Source organism: Myiozetetes cayanensis, unplaced genomic scaffold (genome assembly GCF_022539395.1).
Source record: "Myiozetetes cayanensis isolate MyiCay16 unplaced genomic scaffold, myiCay2020 scf17, whole genome shotgun sequence".
Taxonomy (NCBI): Eukaryota; Metazoa; Chordata; class Aves; order Passeriformes; family Tyrannidae; genus Myiozetetes; species Myiozetetes cayanensis.
Genome location: NW_026087378.1, coordinates 14698743 through 14724693, shown reverse-complemented (window position 1 = coordinate 14724693; position 25951 = coordinate 14698743). Strand labels below are relative to the sequence as shown.

The window sequence follows — 25951 nt, the reverse complement described above, 5'->3', positions numbered from 1 at the left end:
TCACTGAAACTGATGTTATCAAGTAAAATAACACAGCATGTCTGTGTTAGTGCTTTATCCTAAACCAGCTCCCACTGCCACCATTTCAGTATTGCCCCATACACCTTCAACAAGAAAAACCTATTCAAGTTACCTGAAGAAAACACCATTTTGAGGTTTCCATTCCCATTTCCCCCCCCCCCTTTATCCCAAGATTGTTTTTGTCTCTTTTATACACCAGGATTAGCAGAGCTCACTCAAAGATGCTGATTTTATGTAAGAGATACACAGAGAATTTCACAGAACAGGTTACAGCTACGACAGCTCAAGATGTGACAGTGGCACTGAGAAAACCCCTTTGCTTTCAAAGGATTCAATATTTCACCACAGGAAAAAACAAACACAAGTGCACAGCAAGGTGTGTGCAACCTCTTCAGCCAGCAAAGCAGGTCAGTGTGTTCTGGTGGTGTGTAAATAACTGATGTTTGGGTGTGAAGCGCTGCCTGAGCACCCACAGCGCCTGTCAGGACCCAGCATGTTCGTGCTATTAAAGCAGCATTAAATCAGTCCTCAAACAACGAGCTGGGAGTTCCCATGGACGGGAAGCCGGGCTCGTGCCAGGGCATTATCTCATCCTTTGTTTTCCCCAAACATTTTCCCTCCTCCCGCCGGGACAGCCCGGTCGGTGCCTGGTCGGGACTGGGGGTCCCAGCGAGAGCCTTCCCGGGAGCAGCCAGGCCCATCCCACCCTGGGAGCAGGGGAGGAAGGAAGGTCAGGAGCCTTGAGACAGGAAATTCCACCTCTCCAGCGAGGAGGCTTTAACCCCCAGTTCATAAAAATCAGCACGGCCCATGCCAGGCTTTCCCAAGGAAGAACATGGAAATTCCCTGCACGGCAGCAACCCATGGAGAACTTAGAGCAAATACTCCATTTAATTCATTCAACTTCAAACTAACTCCATTACTCAGTTAATTAAATGAAGAGACATTCACCCTCAGTAAAACAAAGTTGAGACCACTGAGACTATTGAGACCAAAAAACAAATATGAGCATATTTAAAACATTTTTAAAGCTGTTAAAAACAGTGCCAAGGGACAAGTTAGCACCAAACTGCCCTCCCTGCTCCCCTGTGGGACACCACTGCTGTCCCCAGGTGCCCAGAGCTGAGACACCAGAGGCTCAGACTGCCCTGAAGCCCACGTGTGATTTTATTTATTTAATTAGAAGCAAGTGAGATCAGCAGTGTAGGGGACTGATATGACCTGTGAGGCCAGGGCTGGTGTGAGGTCACAGGAATGATGCAGAGCCCATGCTGGGTGCAGGCCACGTGCAATGGGAGGCAGCAGGTCCTCGGTCCTGCAGCCACACACACCTGAGCCCACCCAGCAGCAAGCACAGCAAACCCAGGAGCGTTCACATTTCCACTGGCCTGGCTCACACAGCCTTGGGGTCCCTGCCCTGCCTGGATCAGGCTGCTCAAACAGCTGCAGCAGATCCAGGTTAGTCCCAGTTCCCCCTCTCCACCCCATCCTGGCTGGCATTTCCACTCAGCAAGCTGTGCCCTCAGCCAGGGCAAACTAACACAGAGCTCTGTGCACTGAGGCTTCGGTGTCCAGCACAGAATGACACATTATTATAACAAAACCAGCCTTCTCATCCTTCCTGTGCACCTCCCCTGACACTCTGGAGACACCAGCTCCTCTCCTGTGCCCAGAGCTCACCCCCTTTGGATGGTCAGGCTGCAGAAGCTGCTGCTCAGGGCACAGCACGAGGGAGGACAAGGCAAGGGGGACCAGGAACACAGACCCACCGTCCTCCTCCCTCCCCTGAGAGCGACACAGGGGCTGCTCTGCCAGCAGGGTAGCACTGGGATGCCACTGGGATGCCATTCCCAACTGAGTGCCTGCAGGAAGTGCCTCTCCCTGTCTGTACTGCCAGAGGAAACCCAGCCTTTCACCCCACACAGCTTTATTGCACCCAAGTGTCCAGGTCTGGGAGGGCTCACATCCTATTCCAGCTCCGGCTACGTGCTGCCAATTTAATTTCTGCTGCCATGATTCTCCCATCCAGACACTCGATCTACTGTCAATTAGCACTGACACAGTCCCCACAGCCCAAAGCCCACATTTCCAGCCCCCCTGGGCCAGAAAGCTGCCAATTCTGGCAGTTTGGGAAACGGTCAAGAAAACAAACATCCTCTCCTTTTATTAGCACCACATGGCAGTATTTTGACTAGAGAGCTCACGCTACAGGAAGCCAAAACCAGTGGGATCTCCAGAAACTCATGGATGGGCGCTCCCACTCCCTCTGCCTGCCAGGGAGGAGTGGCTGGGCCAGTGCCCACAACAACACCAACACCGTGCAAAGCGAGCCTGGGGATCCCAGCACGTCAGCAGTGATGTCATGTCTGCACCACGGGAGTGCTGACTGCTGGCTGGAGAGCTCTCAGCTGCCCCAGCATCCTCGAGGTCCCACCTCCACCCATCTCCAGGTCCAACAGGCACGCAGCCCCTGGTTCTTTAGGATGCAAGTCTGAATATCACTGCATTTCTGGCCTCCTCTGTAGATCCTTGCTGTTAAGGGCAGACTTGTCCAGTGAAACCAACTGATAATCAAAGTCTGGTCTTAAAAAAAAAAATGTTATTTCCCAAAGGTGACTCACTCATCCTGCTCATTGTCGTTCCTGCTAATTGTGAACAAGCAGCTCTCCATTTCCAGCTTCTTCAGTTGTGGGGGCAGCTATTCCCTGCAGTCATGGGATTAATCAAAGTTTTAATAAGGAGAATTGGTTACATTCTTGGTCTCTGAGTAGGGATTTTCCACAAAGCTCAACTGAGAAACCGCAACAGATTTAGAAAGAGGGGAGAGGAGAGCTCAGAGCCGCTCCAGACCTTCCGAGTTCCCTTGCACAGAAGACAATTGCCATTCTCTCTGCCTTCAAGACAAAGATTACACCTAAACAAACTAAATTCTAGTAGCAGAAATACAGCCTCTCTCCAAATCGCTCAGACTGAGGCATTCTGCTTATGTCACATGTTTTGGGGCCTCCAGCAAGAATTACTGCAGTCACAAGTCAAAAGACTCCTAAGACATCTTTGCCCAGAATGATGAAAAAGTTGATAGAGTAAAACCTGGAGGGAGGAAGGACATGTGCTCCACATTACTGCAATGGCCACTTTGGGTAAAACTCTCAGAACCCTTTTCAAGGACAACCCCAAACCTCTTTTTGTGATTTGAGAGCAGAATTCCAGCAGACTTTTTTCCCTGCCTTTCAAAGCAGATTGCTTTTTTCCAGATGCGAGGAAGTGCACCTAAAGGTTGCACGTTTTGAGCCAAGTTATTACTTTACAATGAGATTTTTCTTTCTCACAATCCAGTAAGAGCCTTTGGTAGAGGGGCTGAATGAAGACAGCAGGGGACAGCCCTGGGTCACCTGGCACTGCTCCACCACCATGGGGCAACGAGCCCCAGGACAGGGAGCTCCACACCGATGGGCAAGGGATGCCTGTGGCAAGGGTTGGTTCTCTCGGCTGCTGATGGTCACCCTCAGCATCATGCAGGTCAGAGGACACCAGAGCACAGCTCTGGCATGGGGCTGAGCCATCAGCATGAACCACGCTGGTTTGGGGAGGGAGAAGAGCCAACCAGCACATCTTGGGTGCAGCCACAGCAATGTGTGCATGGAACCTCCTCCACCTCCTCTCTGGGAAACCCAAAAGGCAATTAAAAGCAAGAGTATGTGGGGATACAGGCACTGAAAAAGCAGGCAAGAGCTGCTGCCTGTGAGCCCTTATTCACACACCTCTCTCAGTGCCTACCACAAACACATCTGCTTTACCCACCTACCCCCAGATTTACATATTTTCAGTGTAGGTCTGGATTCATGATAATCCATCCCTACCCCCTCATTATATTCCATATAACTGTCTAATTTTTAAGCAGATACATATGTAACATATATTAATAGTCAGATTCAAATCCAATCTGCATTAAACCTCAGAAATGTTGTATCTGGCAGTGGAACTGCTGCACATTTGTTCCTCATTTAATATTATTCATAGGGTTTGGGCACATTAAAGTCTATTAAGAAAAAATATCTGTCAGAAACGATGGCTGTAATTGATGAATGAAGCAAACATGGCCAGGACCCAAAGCCCAGGCTCACAGATCACCCTGTGCTGTCACTCAGGGCAGGGAAGGCAAACAGACCCAACGGGGGTGAGTGTTGCAGTGGTGCTGTGCTCTGCCCACTGTCCCTGGGCAGGAATGCAGAATGTCTGCAGATTCCACATGGCTGGAATGGCCAACTGACTCAATGGCCTCAGACTCGGGTCCACTTCTCATGGGGTTTGGAGGATCTCACCCCTGCCCACACCACTTGGAGGGGTCTGTGCTGCCAGCGCTCTCTCCCCGCTCCTCACTGCAGGAGACACCACTCCCTGCAGCACCATCCCCCTCTTCCACCCTTGCAGCTCTCATACTCCTTCTGCACTGAGCCAAGGGAGGGCAGCAGGGACACCTTGGGACCCTTACTGGGATATTCAAAAACCCCTCTAGAAAGGAGCAGTTGAGCTAAACCAGCAGAACCTGCACATGGGCTTTTCATGGGGGCTGGAGAAAAAACACACAAGAGCACATGACAGAACCCCCCTCTGTGGAGAAGGAGACATGAGTGATGTTTGGACACTCAGGGTCAGCCCAAGAGCACTTCTGTGTCACTGGGGCAAGCAGAGGGGGGTTTGCCAGCCTGAACTGATGTAATTCCCCGTTCTGAAGACTGCAGGCAGCTCCAGGGCCTCTGCTGCTGCCCTGGAAGGGGCTGGCCAACCTACAGCAGCGAGATGGCTCCAGCCCTGCCATCCACGACCTTGGGTGCCCTGGGAAAGCTGGCAGTGTGTCCATCAGCTCAGCACACACCCAAGGGGGAGCAGGACAGCAGGAGCTGACCTGTGCCCACATCCCCACCCTGATCTCCTCCTCACTCCCCAGGATGGACCAGCACGCCCAACAGCTGACAGCCTGGTACCTCAGAGGCAGAGAGGAGGAGAGACACCCTCTGGCTTTTCCCACCCAGGAGCCAGAGGAGAGTGAGAGTCATCTTTGGCCTTGCTAACAAACCATTAGTCAGGACAGAGGGAGCCAGGATGGAGCCCTGCTCAGCTCCATCCCCTGCCCGGCAGCTGCGGAGGCGGCGCTGCCCTCGCCCGGCCCTGGAGCCGCGGGTGGGAAGGCAGGGCAGGATGCAGGCAGAAGGCTCCAGGGAACAGAGCTGAAGACAGAGGGAAGAGAAGCTGAAAAATAAGGAGAAGGAGGAGAAAGGATTAAGACAGGAAAAACAGGGAAAAAAAGAGGGGAACATTTAAAAAAAAAAATCCACCACCATGGGAGGTGAATCAGCATCGCGGGACTGGGAGGGTGCAGAGGATTTTGGAAGCAGCTGAGGTGGAGGGATGTCAGCTGAGGCAGATGCAGAGACCCTGGGTGTGCTGTGCCCCAGGAAGGGCAGGCACTGGGCAATGCTGTCAGAGGGCTCCCAACAGCTCCAGCCAAAATAATGCTGACCATGAGCTTGGTCACTGACCCCAAGGGCGTTAGTGCTGCTGGCAAGCTGATCCTGCAGAGCCTGGCTCAGCCACAGGGCAGTGACAGAGATGGGATTATGCCAGATCAGCTCAGGATCTGGCTCACCACGGGAGCCTGCGCTGTACCAACCCAAGGAAAGCACAGCAACACCTGCACATGGAGCTTTGAAACCACTCATGGAAACTCCCTCAGCTCTGGAGGGACTGCAGGCAGAGCAGAGGGCTTTCCAGACCCCAGACATGGATCTCCTCTCCCCAGAAGCAAGGTGGGAGAGCAGTGGGTGTGCAGGGCTGTGCTGCCCTACCTGTGGCTCTGGCTCGATGTTGATCCGGTAGGCTTGAGCCTTGCCATCTTCCAGAACAGGGGGGGACCAGCTCTTCCCTTCGGCTCTGCAGGAGGAAATTAGGGAAACTCTGCTTAACTTTTAAATAAACCCAACCAAAGCAAAAAACAAAAAAACAAACAAACAAAAAAATCAAACAGACAAAACCCACAAACCCCCCTCAAAAGCCAGATGTATGTACAGTATACAGACCTGCCAGGGAATTGTTATATATATTTGTCTAAAGTTATCCTCAGAAATAGCACTGTGGGAAATAGAGAAGATGTCAGTTCCAAGCTATTAAAACCATGAAGCTCTAACCCCATCCTTGAAGTACAGGCTCTGACTCAGTGGGGGGCTTAAGACACAAACTTATTTTGGTTCAAGAATTCAGTAGACAGGTTCGTGGTGGCTCTTGCTTTGTGGATTCCTGGCTTTGTCCCTTTATTCTGGCCCTGAATCCAGAAGGGATTCTGTACATGTATGTATATAGATATCTATCCATTCCCTGGCAGGCCTATATACTAGACCAGGACTGCAGGAATTCTATAAACACCTTTCAGGGAGAACACTTACACAACTCTGCATGAATCATCCTGCATCTCGACCCTTTCAACAGGTGCCAGATACAAAAAGCCCTAAAAATACAGTTTCCATTCCCAAATGCATCTTCAGTCCTGCCAAGGCAGAGCAGGATGATGCCACTGTCCAAAGATTTTTCCTGTGCCTGCTCAGTTTTTCCCCCCAGAGGCATCTTGGGGCACAGCTGGGATGTGATCTCCAGCATGGATCTCCAATGCTCAGGGTATGAGGGAGCTGCTGGAGCTGGGCACGGTCCAGCAGGCTGGTACACAGGCTTTTTGGGATGCAAAGAGGTTGAATTGGGAGATGGAAGCTTCATGAAGTTCAAGATAAAGCTTTCACATGCAAACTATTCTGTTTATCATCACAATCTGCATATGCACCACTTAATGAAAGTAGGTCTTGTTCCATGGGCACAGATCACTGACTGCATCCAAGCATCCTTTGTGGACTCTGGCCCCTGCCACATTCCACATTCAGCTTCAGTTTAATTATCTGCAGAGTCCAAGTTTGTAAAAGAAGGAGCACAGTTTTAACCCAGGAGTTCTTGAGGAGGTTTTTTTACCTTTGGTATTTTGCAGCTACACCAGTCAGCACACAGAGCTGCCTTTCCAGATCCAGGGTCTGACTCAAAACCTACCACAAGCAGGGACTCACACTGACTTTTAACACACTTTGGATCCAGCCCCAAGGATTTAAGCTCTTTTTGTTCCAAACCACTACTCAGTGCTGCCATCACAGCTTTTTCAACAGGGAATGACAGAGTCTCTCTCACAGCTAGATGCCTGGTTCTGATCATTTATCTTTACCATAATTATTTGATTTTAGGCTGGGACAATTCACCATAAATTGGTCTTCCCAAGTGGGACAAAGGAAATGGTCCTTCCCAGGAACATCAGCATTCCCAGCACCCCCAACCTGCTTTTTGCCACGATGCAGTGCTGTGTGTGTTGCTTCCACGTTGAGAATCCAATCTGGAGGCCCAGAACAATGGAAGTGCCCAATTCCATTGGCAGGGATCACCACCATTATTTCCATGCTCTCCCTCATGCTGGGCCAGCCCGAGGAGCTCTCACAGTGCCCCCAGAAGGGGCTGGGATGACATTCCCCCCACCCAGCTCTGGAGCCCACGGGCCAAACACAGCTTAAAGCACCCCCAAAGACTTCAACTTGCCAGTAAATAAGAACCAAGGCTCAGAAGGCAATTCTTGTTGCAGAAGATGAGAGCAATAGCAGTAAATCCACCCTGTGTGAAGCTGTGGCATTTGGTCACCACCACTGCCAGCACTCGCCCATTGGAGCCTCCCAGTCCTCCACACCCCTGACAAAGATCACACTGCCTGTACCAGAAAACAGCTAAACTTTTCTGAAAGTAATTATGGATATATTTACACCTGATGAAAGACACAGCCAGACTGGCTTGCACAGAGAAACCCCTTTGTAGGTAATGCTTTCATGATTAAACTCAAGGCTTCACCATCAGCTCTGTAGAGTGACCAGAAATTCTTGGTGTGACTGAGACCACCTCCAGCAGGTCCCAGAGACAGCCTGAACACAGCAGGCTCACCCCAGCCCCAGCTTTCACTTGAACCATGCCAAAACAAGCTGACAGGGCACAGATTAGGGTCCCTTTGGCACTTTTAAAGGCAAAGCAAAGGGGAATGGGAGAACCACCAGCCTCACCAAAAAGAAATGCGAGTCCTGAGTTTGATGAGCATTTGTGCTTGCACAGGGAGGCTCCCTCTTTTCCCTGGGAACAGTGAAATACCACGTAATCCAAAATAATCCAAAATAATTGAGAGGTGAGTGTCTGAGAGAGCGATGCCAGGGGCAGCTCCTGCAGGAGGGGCTGATGCTTGGAGCTCACTCCCAGCCCTGGCTGCAGGAACACCCCATGCCCAGCAGGACCAGCAGGAGGGGCCCCCCGGCCCTCCCAGGACACGGGGGCTGAGCAAAGCCCAGAGCAGGGGGACCTGGGGGGCAGCACAGTCCCCCTGAGACACCCTGGCAGCAGGTTCATGCTACCAGCAGTGAGAGCTTTGTGTTCAGGCAGCAGCAAACACCCACTGCACTTTGCTAACGTCATGGGCCTCGCTCAAACGTTCCAAGCCCTTTCATTTCGGGAAAAGTGTTTTCAGATGTGTTGTAGGGGATTAAAGGCAGCTATGTGGAAATCATTACCCTGCACTAACACCACTCTGCTCTCTTAGGGCTTCTAGGACAATCCCAAGAAAAATAACCTGCCCTAGGTTAGAGCTAGGCCTTCCACATGGGGCTTCGTGGGAAATGGACCCATTTAACAGGACACCACAAAAAAACAAAATTGCAGACACCTTTTATCCCACTGCTTGTTTTCTAAAAGTCTCAAAGTCATTCTCAAAAGATTACTTGCATATGCTCACATATTTTACCAAAATGTTTTTTCACCTGGCAATGATCTGTAAATCTCACTCTCAACATGTGTAGAGCTGCTTTTAAGCTGCAGGAATTCCTGGGTCTCACCGAATTTCTAATTTCTCCATCCCCTTATAAACTAACATTTATCCCTTGGGGAAGTGCCAGCCTGCATCCAGGACACTGCCATCTCTGCCTGTGCAGCCACAAACCACCAGAACAATCACGTTGCTCTATTTCACCCCAATGCACACAGTCCTTGAGGAGGGTGACTCCAGGGTCCTGTCCATCTCCTGAACACTCTTCACCTCCCACCAGGGCACATCACTATGCTCAGAACTGATTGTTATCACTGATGTGGCCATGAGCTGAACTCTGTCTACAAACAGCCACAGTCGATGCTTCACCTTCCCAGGACTGTGAACCTCACCACGACAACTGCGAGGTGCTGGATCCATCCCTGAAGAGCTGAGCTCTGCTGAGCACCCCGAAGGACCTGCCTCCCCCAGCCCACAAGAAGGACAAGCTGCAGGATCTCTCCTCCTTCATTCCTCTCTCCTGAAGCCATTGTGTGCTGCTCTGGAAAGCTGCCGGGTTTCCTCTCTATTAGTCCTCGAGGAGCTCCAGAGGGGAAGCTGTGATTCACTTTTTCAGTTGTACTTTTACTGGAAACTTGAGAACACACACTGTCATCCTTCCCACCTTCCAGCAGCTTGTCTGCACTGCTCACAGCTCATGGACCCCGACACAGCCTCCAGGAGCTGGGGGAGGGGGAAGAACATCAACTGCGTGAGGTTCCAGGGACTTTTGGGGCTACATGTCCAGCAGATTCATTACTGGGCTTTCTCCCACAGAAACTTCCAGAGAAACTCCATCTCTGTACAGAGAGCAGGAATAAACAGAGCATCTTCATAGTCCAGTTCTCCAAGCAGACTCAGCAGTGGCACACACACCAAACTGAGAGGAAAGAAACTGCTTCCAGGATTTAAGGCAAAGTAGACCCCGTGCTACCTTGGGATTCAACAGCTGGGAAGATGATGCTGGAACAGCTGCCTGATTTATCATCAGGGCAGCCTGAATCATTCCACCAAACCCTCATCAGCACCATCACCCCCCCTTTCCCACAACCCAGGTGCTGTCCAGCCCCACTAAGCCCACTTGAACTCCTGGCCTCACATTTCAGAGCCATTAATCACAACCTGGATGCCCAGCCCTGATTCCAGGAATGCCCAGGTAATTCCTCACACCTTACATCAGTGCCCACATAAGTGTCAGTTATATAAACCAACTCCTCTCATAAGCTGATGAGGATTTTCAACCACTCCATTTCAGACCAGGAAGGTGACTGTGCTGCTTCACCTGTCACAGCCCCACTGCCCAGAGACAGCCCTGCAAAGCAGGCAAAGCAGGACCCAAAAAAAGCCAAGGACAAAACACCCACTAACTTCAGAGGGGTCAGGGGTCTGTCCAGGAAAGCTGACCCAGCATGACACTCCCAATGGCAGACAGTGCTGAAGTTCACATCACAACAGAAATCCCACTTACTTCAGTGGTTCCCTCTCATGCACAGGGCAGGGCTATTGCCTGCACTCCAGGAAAAAGTACCACACTCCAGTTGTTTATTCTGCCCAGGGTCAGTCCTCTGGCTGTTTATGTGTTTCCCACCAATGTATCCAAATGTCTTATTAAAGCAAATTTGATAAATGGGATAATCAGCATCTCATCCCATCAAATCCAATGGCTCTCTGCATCCTCAACACCTCCAGAACCCAAAGGGGCCATGTCGGTCTTGGGGCACCCCCCAGTAACTCCCCATTCTTGTTTGCCCCCCATTCTGACTTTCCTGCTGAACTTTCCAATCAAAGGGCATTTACTGACCAGAGGCTGAAAACAAAACCCATCTTGTTCTCTATCTCAGTAACACAAAATGTCAAGGGTTGATGGAGAAAGGGCATGGGATGGCTGGAAGGCACCAGGGGATGGAAGCCCTGCCCAGCTCCCCGCCCTCCCCCTGCACACAAGCCTGGCTGGAGGGACCCTGCTTTGGCAAACATAGTTAACACCAAATTTCCTGTGCCTTTGCTAAGACATACAGCAAACAAGCTTGTTACTTCAAATCTGTGTCAGACAAACACATATTTACAAACAAATCTCCTTGTGTTGGTTTGCAAACTGGATTTTGTTGAAGGCAGCTCACGGAGATGATTCTGCCTGGAGAGCACCCTCTGCCCAAGGGACCAGGGCTGCCAATCCACAGCTGTGACAAACAGACACAGACCCCTCGTCAGGATTGGGTCACCCCCCACCCCAGGAGGCAGGTCCTGGAGCAGGGATCCACTCCCAGGGAGGAGGGAGCACCAGATGTGCTGCCAGCAGTGAGTGATGCCTGGGCAGAGTCACTGGATCCAACAGGTCCCTCGGCAAACAGGAGAGGGATCCAAGAGCCATGGCACTGTGCACCCACCTTGGGCCAAACTAAAAATAGACCTAAGAACACATCACTGGAGCTGCTGTCCTCACTGCAGGAAAACAAACCACTCAGTTTTTCCTGTCAAGAGGAACTCCACTCTCATGGGCATCTCTGGGCACAGCCAAGGTGTGTTCTGCCCTCAGAGGAGCCACCAACCCAACCCAACCCAACAGTGTGATCTCCTCCAGGAGGAGCCCCCCCACTCTGAGCAGCTCCTCACCATCACCAGCTCCTGTCTGTTCCTGCCTCGTACAACTCTGAGCATTTGTTTTTGCCTCTGAGATGCAAAAGCCTTTCAAATCTGCATCTTCATTACAAAGGCTTCAAGACCTGACAGCTGTTCCAAATGGAAAGCAGAACCACTGCCCTTGCTTGGCTGTGGGGAATTCCACCTGTGTGAAGGGTTTGCTTGCTCCTTTTGTTTTCTTTCTGTGCCAGTGCTGAAGCCACATCACCCAAACACGGTGGGCTGAGCTCAGAGGGCTGTGCTTCAGCCTGGACACCCCTGCCTGAGGAGGCACGAGGAGCCACACAGGCTTTGCTCCATTTATGGCAGCGCTGCTTCCAGGCACCCAGTCAGAACCACAGGGTTTTCCAAGAAATCCATCAACAGCGAATGATAGCTCTTTACAGCAGGAAATGCCTCTTTAATCTGAAGTGGAGAACTATATCCACTTATTTAAACTATTACAGATAACATTAGCCATTTATGAACCTTATAAGGAGCCCTCGTTTTGCTTGGATAATTTGTGATTAACAACATTGAGCTGCAGAATTAATTCCAGTGGAAAGCAAAAACACCTAAAAAAAACAGAACTCAAAAAAGAAACAAACAAAAAACCCCATCCGAACTCAAGTGTCCATTTTGCCTCGAAGTACTCTAAAAAGTGAATTTGGCCAGACCATCAAATGTGCATTCATTGAACAGATGTTTAGGAAAATGACAGGTGGATGTTAATGACATGGGAGAGTTTGTCCAAGGGAGATTTCAATCCCAGTGCTGCTCTTGCTTGAGTTGATACAACCTCCCTTGGGCTGAAAGCCTCAACCCAGGTCACAGCCTGGACAAGTCTTGCAAGGCACAAATGACAATCCACACATATAAATCAACAGACACCCTTTTTTTGTATCAGTGGGCCATTAAAAATAATTTTGTTTTACCGTTTTTAAGACACAGGACAATTGCCCAGACCATGCTCCAAGAACTGAGCCTGAGGGCACATCTGCTCCAGGGCAGCCACAGGAGCACATCCCAGCAAACCAACCTGTTCACAGACAGCAGCAGCTGGTCCACACACGCTTTGATCTTGTTTTGTGCTTCTAGGTGTGTCATGTTCTCCGTGTTCTCTCCGTTAATTGCCAGAATAACATCTCCTGGGCACAGATCTGCCATGGCTGCTTTACTGCCAGGGTTAATCTGGGCAGGGAAAAATAAAAGGGTTACTTAAAAGAATTCCAGGTTTAAAAATACAAAACAAAACACAAAAATATAAACAAAAAACCAAAAAACAAACAAACAAAACCCCCAGCAAAACCAAACCAAAAACCAACCAAACAAACAAAATAACACAACAAATAAACCAATGCCCAAGAAAGTCCATTTTCTTGGAATAAGCTGCAGGTAAAAGGAAGAGTTATTTCTAGAGAATGTGTGTTTTGCCTACACCAAGGCTGGATGTCAGAGCTCTCAGGTCAGCCTCAGCTCTCCAAGGGTCATCCTCTACAGCAACACTCCATGGAATAAGAGACTTCAGTCAACCCCAGCCAGTGTGTGACCAGATCCTCTCCTCACATTTGTCTCTGGTTTGAAATAATGGAAACAATCTCTTTCTAGGGAGATGCTCCCCACTCCTCTGGCTTGCAGAGCTTAAATGATGCTGCAAGAATCAACCCCCAGAGAGCAGAGGGAAGCTCCTCTCTGGGTAACCAGGCACAGAGAGGACGAGTGCTGGCACTGTCACTGCCCCCTGGGACAGCTCAGGTTTCACATCAGTGTTTCCTGCCTGCCATCCAAGTGACTCGTCTGTCCTGGCCCTGCACGCTCCCCATCCCTGGGGGAATTTAACACGAGTGGCTCCGGGGGTAGCCTTGGCAGTGCCGGGTTAACGGTTGGACTTGAGGATCTTTAAGATCCTCTCCAACTAAACAATTCCATGATTCCATTCTATAAATATCACACGGCTTGTTAAGTCTCCACAATTCTTTCCTTCGGGGTTTGTGGGAGTGCCAGAGCTTTATAAAACTCATAACTTCTTTCCTGAGGAACTAATGACGGGTCCAGGTACTGTTTGTGGTCAGCCATACACCAATCCTGTAGCCCATAAAAGCGGTGCTTGAGAAGTTACCGTTTCATTTACATCATCCTAAATGTGGGTTTAATTTTTATAATGATATAAAACGACGCAAGGCGTGGTCAGGACAGGCAAACGTGTCGGTTTAAACTCTTCACAGCTGGGTGTTTGCCCTCTAATTTCCTCTTCAGCCACTCTGAGCATCTGCTAACCCACCAACCCCATGGTTTATCAAATGAGAAAGCACAGCGAGCCTGGCTTTCGGTTATTCATGTCTGACTGCACTAAAGCAAGACAGTGCTCTGCTTCTGCTTCCTCTTCATTTACACAGGCAGTGGGTCTCTGCCCCAACACACCTGCTTGAGAGGTGCAGACAACAGGAGCACTGCTCCACCCACCATCTGCCCCTGGGCACGGCTCACAGTGGGGCAGGGTGGCCACCAGACCCCGACAGACCGGGCACTGTTCTGCTGGAGACCAAGTGGGGTCACCTTTGCCCAGTGCCCAGGGCCCCCACCCACCACAGGCCATCACCAAACAGCTATTTTACAAAGGAGGCAGGCACAGGTCCTGGCTTGCACCTTGATTCCACAGAACACTAGAATGGTTTGGTTTGGAAGGGATCTAAAAGTTCACTCAGTTCCAGCCCCCAACCCCCCTGCCATGGGTGAGGACACCTTCCACCAGACAGAGTCGCTCCAAGCCCCGTCCAACCTGGCCCTGAACGCTTCCAGGGGTGCCCTGTTCTGTTTCCACAGGGAATTCAGAGTCAGCCTCCTCGTGGATCCTGCCCATGGCACTGAGGCTGGGGAGAAGCCACAGCCCCTGGCACGGCACAACCTGCTCTGCCCCCTGTGTGACCACAGCCACCCACACCACCAGCACCGGCCTGAAGGTGTGTGAGAAGCACTTCTGACATGTAAATAGAACTGGCAGCCCGAATTACAGCTTTTGTTGCATTGTCAGAGTAAATCAGCGTTGCCATTTGCTCTTCAATAGTTCTGGCTGGGTTGTTTGGCTCCAGCAAAGCTGCCAGGCCAGCTCCTCACAGGCTGCCCGGTGACTCAGCTCAGAGCAAACAGGAGGTGTTTTTCAGCTCCACACACATTAGCTGGAGAGTTTTGACACAGGACATTTCAGCCCAGGACAGGATCATTTTTCTCCTGGTATGTTAGGGTTTTTTGACCTGTGTAAGACCACATCAATTCACAGGGCATTAGGGTCCTTCTGCAGTCACAGAAGCTGCCAGAAAGTCGACCAGAAGCTCAACCAGCACCTCCAAGGAAGCATCTCCATGTTCTTGCCTGCTGTTGTCTGCTTCTCTCAGTGTCCACCCCACAGCCCTGGCTTCCAGAAGGCTTTTGGACTAACAGACCTTCAGCGTGACCCAGGACAGCTGTATTTTGTTCTTGTCTATTCAGTGGTGTCTAAATGTCTGATGGATTTTCTCCCCTGCACTGATCTTAACCAGATTGTGGCTTCCTTGGAGAATAAGCTGTTCACAAATGGGACTCCTAGCTTTTCCCTATTTTTAGATTCTGGTTTATTTCAAATTATTTTGGCAGTATATTCATATTAGCATTTTATGCTTGCTGTGGAGATGACCGAGGGCTTGAAATGGAGCTGCACTCCAAGAATTCATTAGTTTGAGATACAGCATCAGTGCCTCAACAGCTTGGGAGTCATTACTGTAATGTCTGTCAGGTCTGAAGTTTGCATTTCAGTGACTAATGTTTACAATACTTTAGACCAAGCTCACCTAACCCACAGCTGTGCACAGCCATTGCCACCAAACATGCCACAGAAAGCCTGGCAAGTCTGGTCTGGGGTCAGTGCTGTGCCCAAATCCTCGTGCAGGGCCCTACCTGCTCTGGACTTGGGTTAGTGCTGGCCCTGGCAGTGCTGCCCCAACAGTTGGACTCGATGGTTTTAGAAATCTTTTCCCACCCAGACATTCTGTGATTCTGTGGCATTAGAGCCTGGCAGTGCACAGAGGTTTTGGGATGGAGTTTGTACCAGAGCCACTCACCTGAGCCTCTCCAGAGGGGCCTCAGGTCTGCCCTGAGCTGTAACCACAGCGTGTGTGACATCAACGAAACAGATGAATTTGAGAGTATCTGGATGTGTGATGAGGTTAAAAACACTGCCCAGAAAACCTGCACTGAGTCACCGAGCCCCGTGCTCCTGAAAGGGGCCTCCAGGGGAGCTGAGGCTCGAGAACAGGAGAGGATAAAGAAAAACCACGATAACATTTTATTTGAAGTTCCCCACCTGTGCCAAGAACAAACCATTTCAGAAATGAAGGTTGAATGAAGACAGACCAAGACCAGAGCAGTGGATACGTAAATCAGGGTGGTGTGAGCCATCTCCCCACCTCGGGCAACACCAAGTGCCCTGAAGCCAAGTCCCAGCTCACGCACCAGACCCTCCCACGGGCTCTGTCCCACAGTGCCTGCCGTGCCCTGGGGATGCCATGCCCCATCCTGCCCGGGCTGGGTGCCTGCCAGCACCTGGGCTGCTTCTCTGCTTCTCTCCAGTGAAGAGCTCAGGCAGGGCAATTACACAGCAGCAAGGAGCCAGCCCAGTGCCTCACACCCTGCCAGCCCCCAGGGCAGCAGCCCCACACAGGTGCTGGTGTGGAATTCCACGGGGACGGGGTGCTCTGAGCCCCTGTGCTGCCAGCAGCTCACAGGGTCCTGCCAGCAGCTCACAGGGTCCTGCCAGCAGCTCACAGGGTCCTGCTCCCTCTGAGCCCACACAGCTCTCCAGGAGCTCTGCTCGTGCCGTGGGGACAGCAACCTCAGCACCCCTCCAGAGCAGTCAAGTGTACAGCACTGAGAGCCAAAACCACAGCAAACACCACGGCCTTAAAGAAACGTAAATATTTTTATTATAATTCCCCTAAAGGTTTTTCATGTTCGACCAGACAAGAATCCTGCCTCCTCTGGGAGCTCTGAGCTCCTAAGGACAACTTCACGCAGCAACAAAACAGCACTGAGCTGGTTATTGCTGCCCTGCACTCAAAGGTGTTTTCCCAACATCATAAATCCAAAGCCAACGGATGGAGACTTTGGGTTTCCCAAGACAGCCACACCAATCCCAAGTAAAGGGGAGAGGACCTTCTCTCTGCACCTTCCCACTCCAGGAGTGCCAGCCAGCCTCTTCCCTTGTGCCAGCCCTGGTGCTCAGCAGGTTTTCCACCCTCCTCTGGGGAGGCCAGCCTTCAGCAGCCCCCTCCCCAGGCAAGGGGATATTCTCGTGCTATGGAACAGGCTGGAAAGAGCCCAAGTGCCAGCAGCAGCTCTCTTATCTGGCCACTGGAGCCTTGTTAGGATTTACTAAGTGACATCTGACAGCAGGCCAGTAAAATAAAGCACATTAAGGCAACTGCCTTGTGCTTAACCTAAGTCTGCTGGTGATAGAGCAGTGCAGTCTAATTTAGTAAGCGAGATTATTCACACCAAGAGCAGTTCACTCTTGAAACACAGTTAGTGTTCTGCTTTCTGCCCTGGAGCTTGACCACAGAAGGGTGCCAGGGCTGGGAGAGCACTCAGAGCAGGGCAAAGTCCCCGTGCCTGCTGCCTGCATCCCCTGGCCATGCAGGGATGGACCCTTGGTCTTCACTGTCCCAGCAGTTCTCACTCAAATCAACAGAAGGTGTCTATTCTGGCCCCTCACACCACTCCCACTCAGATAATGAAGGCAGCTTTCTCTCAGCCACACCTTCTCCACTTTCAGTAAGAAGTGCTCCTCTAATGCACCCCCTCAGTGCAGGAGCCCCCTGCCCGGGATTTAACGGGTTAAAAGGTGCAATCCCAAACAAGCCCGCACAGACCACACCACCCTTCCCTTAAATCATCGGTAGTTTGTTGTAGACAAGGCTAGGGGAATTTTCTGTTCTGCAAGTGTGATCAAAAGGGCCTGATTAAAGTGTTCAAGAGGCTTTCAAGATAGTGTGACAAATTTTCAGCTTTTAAACAAAGCCAGCCTGTTCATGCTACAGGGCAGGAGATGATCTTACACAGCTACATCTTTTAAAACAGGAAGAACCAAGAGTCAAATGACTTACTAATGAAGATAAATTCCCCAAATCCTTAAACATTCTTTCCAGGGATTCTCTTCAGCTTTTCAAAGCCTCCTGCTTTGAACTCCCATATATTCTGTGCCAATCCATTTGCATTTTTCTAGTTGCTTATATAAAGTCTGATGAACCAAGGCATTATTTAGGTATGCTCAGATCCCAGTGAATGAAGAACACTGTTTATACAGTGTGGATTCATTTAACTACTGAGGAAAACAAGAAGCTGAAAAGTACAAAAGGGAAAGAACTGGAGTACAAGTGTTATAAAAGGCAAGACACTCGAAAATCCTTTTGCATCCAAGTACTGATGGGTCAAAATCCAAATTTAGAAACAGATCCATAGTGTGGATCCTAACCCAGCTCAAAGGCTGAGATCTCTGTACAAAGAAAGGCTGGGAATCAATGAAATTGGATATGGGGTTTACAGCAAACAGCCACTAACACAAGTGCAAACCTCAAAACGTGGATTGAGAAAGACAAGGAAGGGACCCACAAGGATCATCTGGTGTGTTTTGTCAGCAACTCACTTTCTCAGCTCCAGCAGCACTCAGAGCACAGGCAGCAGCAGCTCACACTGCTTCCCACAGTCACTGGGAGCCCCCTTACCCCTTTACTGCCCAGAACAGCCCCTCTTCACCCACACAGCTCCTTCTGCACTCAGACCTGCTTTGGATTCACTCTGCTGTGTTAGGGAGCAAGGCCAGGGTGGGACAGCCTGCCCTGGGGACACTGGTGAGCTGTGGGTGTTCCTGGAGCATCAGCACATCTGCAGGCACCCTCAGCAGACCTGGTCCAGCAGTATCAGAGTGTTTATGGCCACAACTGCTCCATCTCCTGCAGAGCTTTAGGGCTCAGCTGACCCCTCCAACACCCCCCAGCAAGCACCAGGGCTTCCCAGTCCCTCCTCAGGAGCAAGCCCTGGGTGCTGCACAGAGGACATGGAGGGGCTGCTTGGAGCTTCCCTTCCACACCAGCAGCCTCTCAGCCACGAGGGCAGGCTGGTGCTTTCTGTCCCAGCAGGAGGGAAGTGGCCACAGGGCCATCTCCAAACAGAAGAAAATTGTTCAACATAAAAAGATCAATTCAGTCGGTGAGCAAACCTGAAGCTTCATCCTCTGTGCACAGACAGGTGTTAATCACAGACCACGGGGTCCCTGGAGTGTTCTGTGGCTTATGGTAAACAAAGCACTGAGAGCCAGCATCCTGCCAACCTCCCAGTGACCATCTCCTCTGTGCACCCTTTATCGACCGCTCCTGCAGTCAACTGTTCAAGACAGCTTCTCTTTCAGCACTGCCTGTATCTGGTAATTAAGAATAATGACTTGAAATAATCTTTAATCTGGTGTATTTTGCTTTCTGAAGCTCACACTGTAAAATGTCACTGGCCCATAATCTGCTATCAGTCCACACAAGATGTAAAACCACTTAAGGCTTGATGGGTGTGAATGTGAGTTGCTCTGGTTGACAAGAAGGATTGAGTGTGGCACAGGCTGTGAGGCATCTTTATGGTGCTTGGAAAATTCATTGGCTGAAATGCTCTTGCACAACACTCCTTTATTTCTAATAGAGCTCTGTGTCCTCTACGGGGAGAAAGTGGGGTTTATTTTGGGTCTCTGCTGGATGGTGAAGTTCCCCAAATGCCACACTGGGGCTCAACATCTTCGCAATTGCTCAAATAACGTGGTGAAACCTGGGTTTGCTTGAAGTTTTGTGTAAATTGTGAAGTAGAAGCCAAACAAAACCTTATCTCCCAGGGCTGGGGGCGAGCGGGGTGTAGGGGCTGTGTACAAAGCACTGCACGAACAAGCTCTGGTGAGATACGGGGTTTGCTCTGCACACATCTGGCACCAACAACAAATCAAGCAGAGTATTTTTTCTGTGAACATGTTTGTTTTAACCTTTTCTTATCAACACTGCCAGAGCCTGAGAGATCTACTGTTTTCCTTCACACTCTAGCACCTGTGGTCACAGATGACTTAAAAAATAAAAACGTTCCCAGTAAGTGTTTGGGTATCTAAGAACCATGAGTCAATGTGTTTTGAGAGCTTGGAAATCAGACAAATTCAGTTAGAAATATTATATTTAAGAGGACTTGTGCCTTCTAGGATTTCCACTTGTGACTCTTGTGAGACCTGTGATATGTATTTTGCCCCCAAGCTACCAAAAATGAAATTAAATTGCATTGGTCTGCACTAATTCCACACAATCCACAATGCCATAGTTGTGTTAAAATTAAAGGACTGATCTAACCCCAGTAGGGCCAGTTTAGGAGAAAAGAATAACTGCACATATTTCCTCCTGTATGCTTCCTACACAGAGCCTTTCTGTCTAACTTTATTCTCCTTCACCCACTTTATCAAGTGGAATTAAGTGCACACTTCTACAAAGTAACTCTGAATACCTGCCCCAACAGGCAATCTCTCAATCTTCAAGGAAAATTGACATCACCATCATTTAAAAGGAAATCAAAAGAAAGGGGAGGAAAAAGAAAAAAGGCCAAACCCACAACCCCCCAAATCCCAACCCAAAATACCCAGTGACACTGAGCCCATTCTGCTTTGTCCAGCCTGGCAGAGGCCCGGCGTGTTTTGAGGGTGTGCTGGGTTTATTTTGCTAACTTGCCCCAAGGTCACACCTTGCCTGAATGGATCTACATGAATCATTCTTTCCGCCTGCTTTCCCACTCAGGATTATCTCTCTGCTTGATTACAGCAATTAGCATTTAGGGTTTCATTCCAGCATGTTCCCCCACTGCTGTCTCCTCAACCAGCACCAGCATTTCTCCTTCTCCTTCAGTTATTAAAAAACCCTCAGTGACAGCAGCACTTGAGCAGCAAATACGTTTGTGGCTTATTTGTTAGTTGTTATCTGTAGCTCAGATGAACTGCTCTGTACCAGCACAGCTCCACACGTGACCACCCAGACCTCTCGCCCCAGAGCTCACAAGAACGAGGGGAACGACAAAAAACTGATGGGCAAAATATTTCCCTCCACTTAAAAACATCACCCCACTTGAAATGCTGTAACAAACACTACTGTGCAGCCAGCTGAGCGACAGCTTTCATCACTCAGCTCCACAGGGGCAGCAAACACACCAAAGGTCAGCACAGTCAGCTGGGGTCCCGGTTTTGGGATTCATCAGCACAGAGCGGCTGCTTCAGACCTTCCGGGAGCTCTGAACAGAGTGCACAACTTCCATGTTACAAACTATCAGATACATAAAAATTACACGGGAAATCCAAGGGAAAAGCCCTGCTCCCTTTGCTGGTGTCTCTGGTCCTCGGCCTCTCCACCAGCACGTGGAGCTCCTGGAGAAACCAAACCTGCACACCCAGCCCTGGCTCTGGGCAGCCCTTTGTGCTCTGCCATCCCCTCTCACACAAGAACAAACCTCACAGGCCACCCCAGAAATTATCACCAGGAGTGGCTCTCTCTGCATTCACAAGGGATCACAGCAACGGACTCGGGCATGTGCTGGCTGCCCTGACAGAGTCAACAAAATCTTTTACTGGAATTCCTTCCTCAGCAGAATTCCTTCTTGAGTATCCTAACCTTTAACAGGACACGTCTCTGCTCAAATGCAAAAGCTGCTCAAGTTTAAAAGTCAACCTTAACTCAAACAATACCTGGATAATGGATTGCAGACCAATTATTTCTCACCCTTCTTGTGTTACAGTTCCAAGAAACTCTGAAAATTGCATTTTTGCCGCTCCACTGGAGACCAGTGGGTAAACCGATGTTGAGGCCAGCAGATAAAGGAAAAACTGTATTAAAATCTCATTTTAAAAATACTGGAATTGGCCCATTTGTCAATTATCTGTTTAGCCAAGTAATTTAGCTATGATTCCAAAAGCAGCAAGTGCATGGATTAGCACTGGCAGAGGTGGGCAGATGACGACACCGACTGCTCCAGGAGCCGGACAAGCGAGTTCCAGTGATTAAACACACTCAGCTCCTCCAGTTACGCTAATGACTGATTATCTTTTAATCCCAGGCAAGGGGTAGATCAGCTGTGATCCCACACAGAACCACAGCACTCACTGATGTGGTTACAAGCACAAGACTGAGAACGGCCGAGGCTGTTCCTGAGCCGTGGCTGCTGCTCAGAGGGGATGCTGTCACTGTGGAGTAGGAGCTGCAGTGAACCCCTCTCCCAGCACAGCACCCAGCTGTGGACCTGCTCAGCCAAGGGAAAGCAGCTGTCAGCTACCAGAAATTTAATTAACTCTTAAAACCACTTTCTATCAAGTCATTAAGGCCAACTCTAAGCAGATCTCCTGGATCATTCCCCACTTCTGTAAGTATCCTTTGGAGGAGTAACCATTAGTGATGTGATGTACCCACCTGTAACAGTGGGTATAAAACAAGCTGAGTTTCCCTCCCAGAGCATAGCCTGGGGCTACTGTTCCCTTCCCAGCACTGTGCTGACAACACACCAGCATCACCCTGAAGGGCTGTGTACCCCCAAAACCAGCCCAGCACACTCCATCCCTGCTTATCTGGGTCCTCCTGAAAACACAGGAAGAAGCAGGGGATGAAAGGGGAGCTGGAGCACACCTAACTTTTCATGTGACCACATGAGAGAGGTGCCCTAAGCACACCCTGCTGGATTTGCATTTATCTTTAACAAGGAAGAACTCAACAATCCAACCAGAGCCCTGGCTTCTCCAGGGCAGAGCTCTGCACCAGCTGCTCCCAGTCACTGGAGCAATCAGATCTTTACCCCTGGTCACTTAAGATTGATCAAATCACAGAGGGAAAGGACCTGTTTTCAAAGAAGGGATCATTGCTTGTTATCATGAGCACATTTGAAACAGCTGCAAGGGATGGACTGCAGCCCATCAGCTGCACAGACACAGCCACCTCACAGGGGGTAAGGGCCAAAGCAAACCCTTGGGAAAGAGGCAAGTCCCACCCAAAGCAGGATTCGGTGATTGTCATGTCGTGTGCTGCCAGATCCGTATTTTTTCAACTTTCTCTCTTGTCACAAGCCACTTTTGTGGACCACTCTCATCCTTCCCTCCTGCCGTGCCAGGTGCCTCTCCCTGCCCGGCACTGCTGTGCCTCTCGCTCAGCTCGGTCTGGCAGCTCCTCTCACACCAACTGCGTCACCATTTCCCCCTCTAGAAGTGACACTTTGGCTTCAGGTCCCACAAATGCCCCGTTAAGGAACTCTGCCTTCACTTTAACTGGAGCCATGACACTGGGGCAGGCTTTGGAGGGGAAGCTGCCCCCTTCCATGTCCCCCATCCCCGCTGCAGCTCCGGGGCCAGCGACACATCCCCACACTGTTACAGTGGGGAGAGCTCTGCAGCCAAATGGTTTCCTGCAGAAGCTCAGCAAACAGTAGAGAAAACCAACATAACAATGACCAAAACATTTTTTCCCCCCAGCCTCTACACAGATAAACTTGTGTTTTTCAAGCAGGCAGCCAGCCTCCAGCACCCGGAGCTGAACGTGGGGGGCTTTGGATGCCTCGAATCCCAAACTGCAACCCGATTTCCCACCACAGCCAGTCCAGGGAGGATGCTTGCCAAGCTGCACAGTCCAAACACCTCATGGCACATCGATCCTCAGCCTCCCTTGGGCCCGGGAGTGGGGTGCAAACCCCCATCCCTCGGGCAGCCCAGCACACCCAGAGCTTGTCAGCAACTTGGGCTCCCAGCTGGCTGTGGCACTCCCAGAGTGTGGTCCTGCCTCCTGGCAGAATTTCTGCTTTCCAAAGATGTTTGTAATTTAATGGCATTTTAGAACAAAACAAATAAAATAGAAAGTAAAGAAGAAAAGGCACTTTGAAGGCAGCAGAAACCAGCCAAAAGCCTCCACAATTAGCAAGAGGCTCCCTCCCTCCCACAGTAAGCCAGCCTGAGCAGGGGGCTGGAGGCTCTCTGTCTATGGGGATGGGAAACTCCCAGCTCCTTTGCCTGGCTTTCAAGACAGAAAGAACAGATTTCCTGGGCAATTACAGAGTAAAAGGGAATATGGCACCACAGCAGCCGTGGTCAGTCCTCTGCACAGTAGCAGGGTTGCAGACACCCACCATCAAGCAAAGCCCTGTTTCTCTGGGGAGCCCTCCAGCAGCCCTTCCTGCATCCCCAAGGCCAGAAGCTGCAGCAGAAGCAAGTTTTTTCCCCAGTTCTAACATTTTTAGATACTATTTGAAAAGCAAGTGAGGTCTTTTCTTGTGTTAAGAGACTAGAGCCTAAGCAGAACACTCTACACATACATTTACATCCCAGCAAATTGTTCCTCACCCTCCAGGAGCAGCTGCTGGAGTACAGCAACATCAGAGCATCACCTCGCTCTTCAGCGGGAGCAGAATTCAAAAAGGATCCAATTTAAAAGGCTGACACACGGAGTAACACCCTACAACAACTTCTTGTGTTACAGCTCCCTGTGAACCATGGCAAGATTGGCCTGATGAGAATCAGCCTCCTCACACCTCCCAGGTTTGCTGAATCAAACAAGAAATTTGGCAAGCCACCTGCCTAGGCAGAAGCAGACTTCGTTTTTTCTTGTTTAATATTAAACTAATTTTTTTTTTCAAAGTAACAGGAAAACAGGCTCACTCCACTAAGCTGAGATGTTCATTTTCCCGACAGGAACATTTTCACAGTTGCCGAGAGGCGGTTTGTGAAACATCCCCTGTTACCGGCGGAGAAACAGAACTCGCCGTGCCCAGGAGGCAGAGATTGAGCCCCAAACTGTGCCGAGTGCCCCGTCCCGCACACCCCCAGCCGAGAGCGGGCTCCTGCCCACCCCAGCAGCACAGCCAGCCCCGCCAGCTGCTGCTCCCTGCCCTGCCCTTCCCTCTCCATCCATCTTCCTCCTGTTCCTCCTCCAAAACGGCCCTCGCTGGAGCGCTTGGAAAGGGACAGTCCAAAGCAAAACCAGAGAGCGAGCTGTGCAACAGGCGCGTTTTAACTCCAATACAGACAAAGCTCTCTTTAAAACACGCTCTCTTCCATAATCATCTCTTTGAAACTCAGGATACATGTTTTCTCTTTTCTGTCACAGCTCTGGCAGATGACTGAGAAGACGGCAAACAGCTTGTGTGCGTTACACCAACGTTTTTAAGTTATAGCTCCTTTCAAAGCCTTTCCATACGCTCAGCGTTTGCTCCAGCACTTCAGCAGCAGCTGCCAGGGGAGCTCGGCAATCCTGCACGGCCCGACACGCCGGGAAGGCAGAGCAGCCTGGGGCACCCAGCCCTGCCCCGGGGCAGCCCGACGGCGATGGAAAGCCCAGTGCCCGCAGGAACGCGGCCAGCTCAGACACAGCACCTCATCCATCAACAGCCCCGCACACCTCCTCGCCGGGCTCCCTCCTGCACGGGGCATGGTTTGTTTTCACATACAGCTACACACAAAGCCTATTTCAAGCTCTCTGAGGCGTCTTAGCAAAGAAGTTTCCAGAATACATCTTTGTGAGGTTAAACACAAGTGTGAGTACACTTACACAGTAATTACTACCAGCCCACAGGGACCCCAGAACGCTGCAGCCTGCGCGGAGAAACTTCTTGCTGGCTTAACTCATGCCTTCCTTAAAAACCCCAACAGCCTGTGAACTCAGTCCAGGGCATGAATCCAAACCCTCTGAACACTAAAAACTTTGAAAGCGGATCTTCACGAATCAACAACCAAAAAAATAAAGCATGGAGAATGCTGCAACACGGGGAAAAGCGGCTGAAACGGCGCTGAGTTTTGAGGAGAGTGCCTTTGGGTGCATACAGACTAATCTGAAGTCAAACAGAGCCCGAGCGCTGACACCCGCTGGCCCCGGCGGCCCGACCCCGGGTACCACCCGCATCCCCGCCGCCCATCACCTGCGGCCGGCGCCCTCCCCGCTCCGCTGCCCGCCCGAGCTCACCCTGGAGATGGTCAGCGGGGCGCTGAAATCTTTACCGCCCACCAGACGGAACCCCCACGGCGAGGGGCCGCGCAGGACCACCGAGTGGGACATCGCGGCGGCTCCTCCCGGGCGGCTCCGGCTCCACTCGCGCTCCGCGCCCCGAGCGCCGGGACGGGCCGGGCCGGACCCGCCTCCCCAGCTCGGCCCGCCCGCAGGGCGTGCCAGACCGGCGGGACCCGCCCTCCCGGCCCTCGGCTCGGGGAGCTTCAGCGCTCGGGGAGCTTCCCCCTGAACCCTTAACAAGCGGGGTTCGGAGCCACTACTCACAGGAGTAAAGTTATAGCGCTTTGGTAGTAGCAAAGTGTGCGTTTGGTGCGGTCAAAGCCCCCGCTCGCTG

General features: G+C 50.7%; 1 protein-coding gene across 1 annotated transcript in view; it reads right to left on the bottom strand.

Annotated features, from left to right (window-relative positions):
- PDLIM4 (PDZ and LIM domain 4) overlaps nt 1-25721 on the bottom strand; it is a 41762-nt gene extending 16041 nt beyond the window's left edge. The window contains exons 1-3 of the mRNA XM_050312091.1: nt 25573-25721; nt 12597-12748; nt 5868-5952 (exon numbers count right to left, since the gene is read on the bottom strand). Coding sequence (XP_050168048.1) covers nt 5868-5952; nt 12597-12748; nt 25573-25665 — 330 coding nt within the window. The 5' untranslated portion in view covers nt 25666-25721. The remainder of the gene's footprint in view (nt 1-5867; nt 5953-12596; nt 12749-25572) is intronic.
- Between the last annotated feature and the right edge of the window lie 230 nt (nt 25722-25951).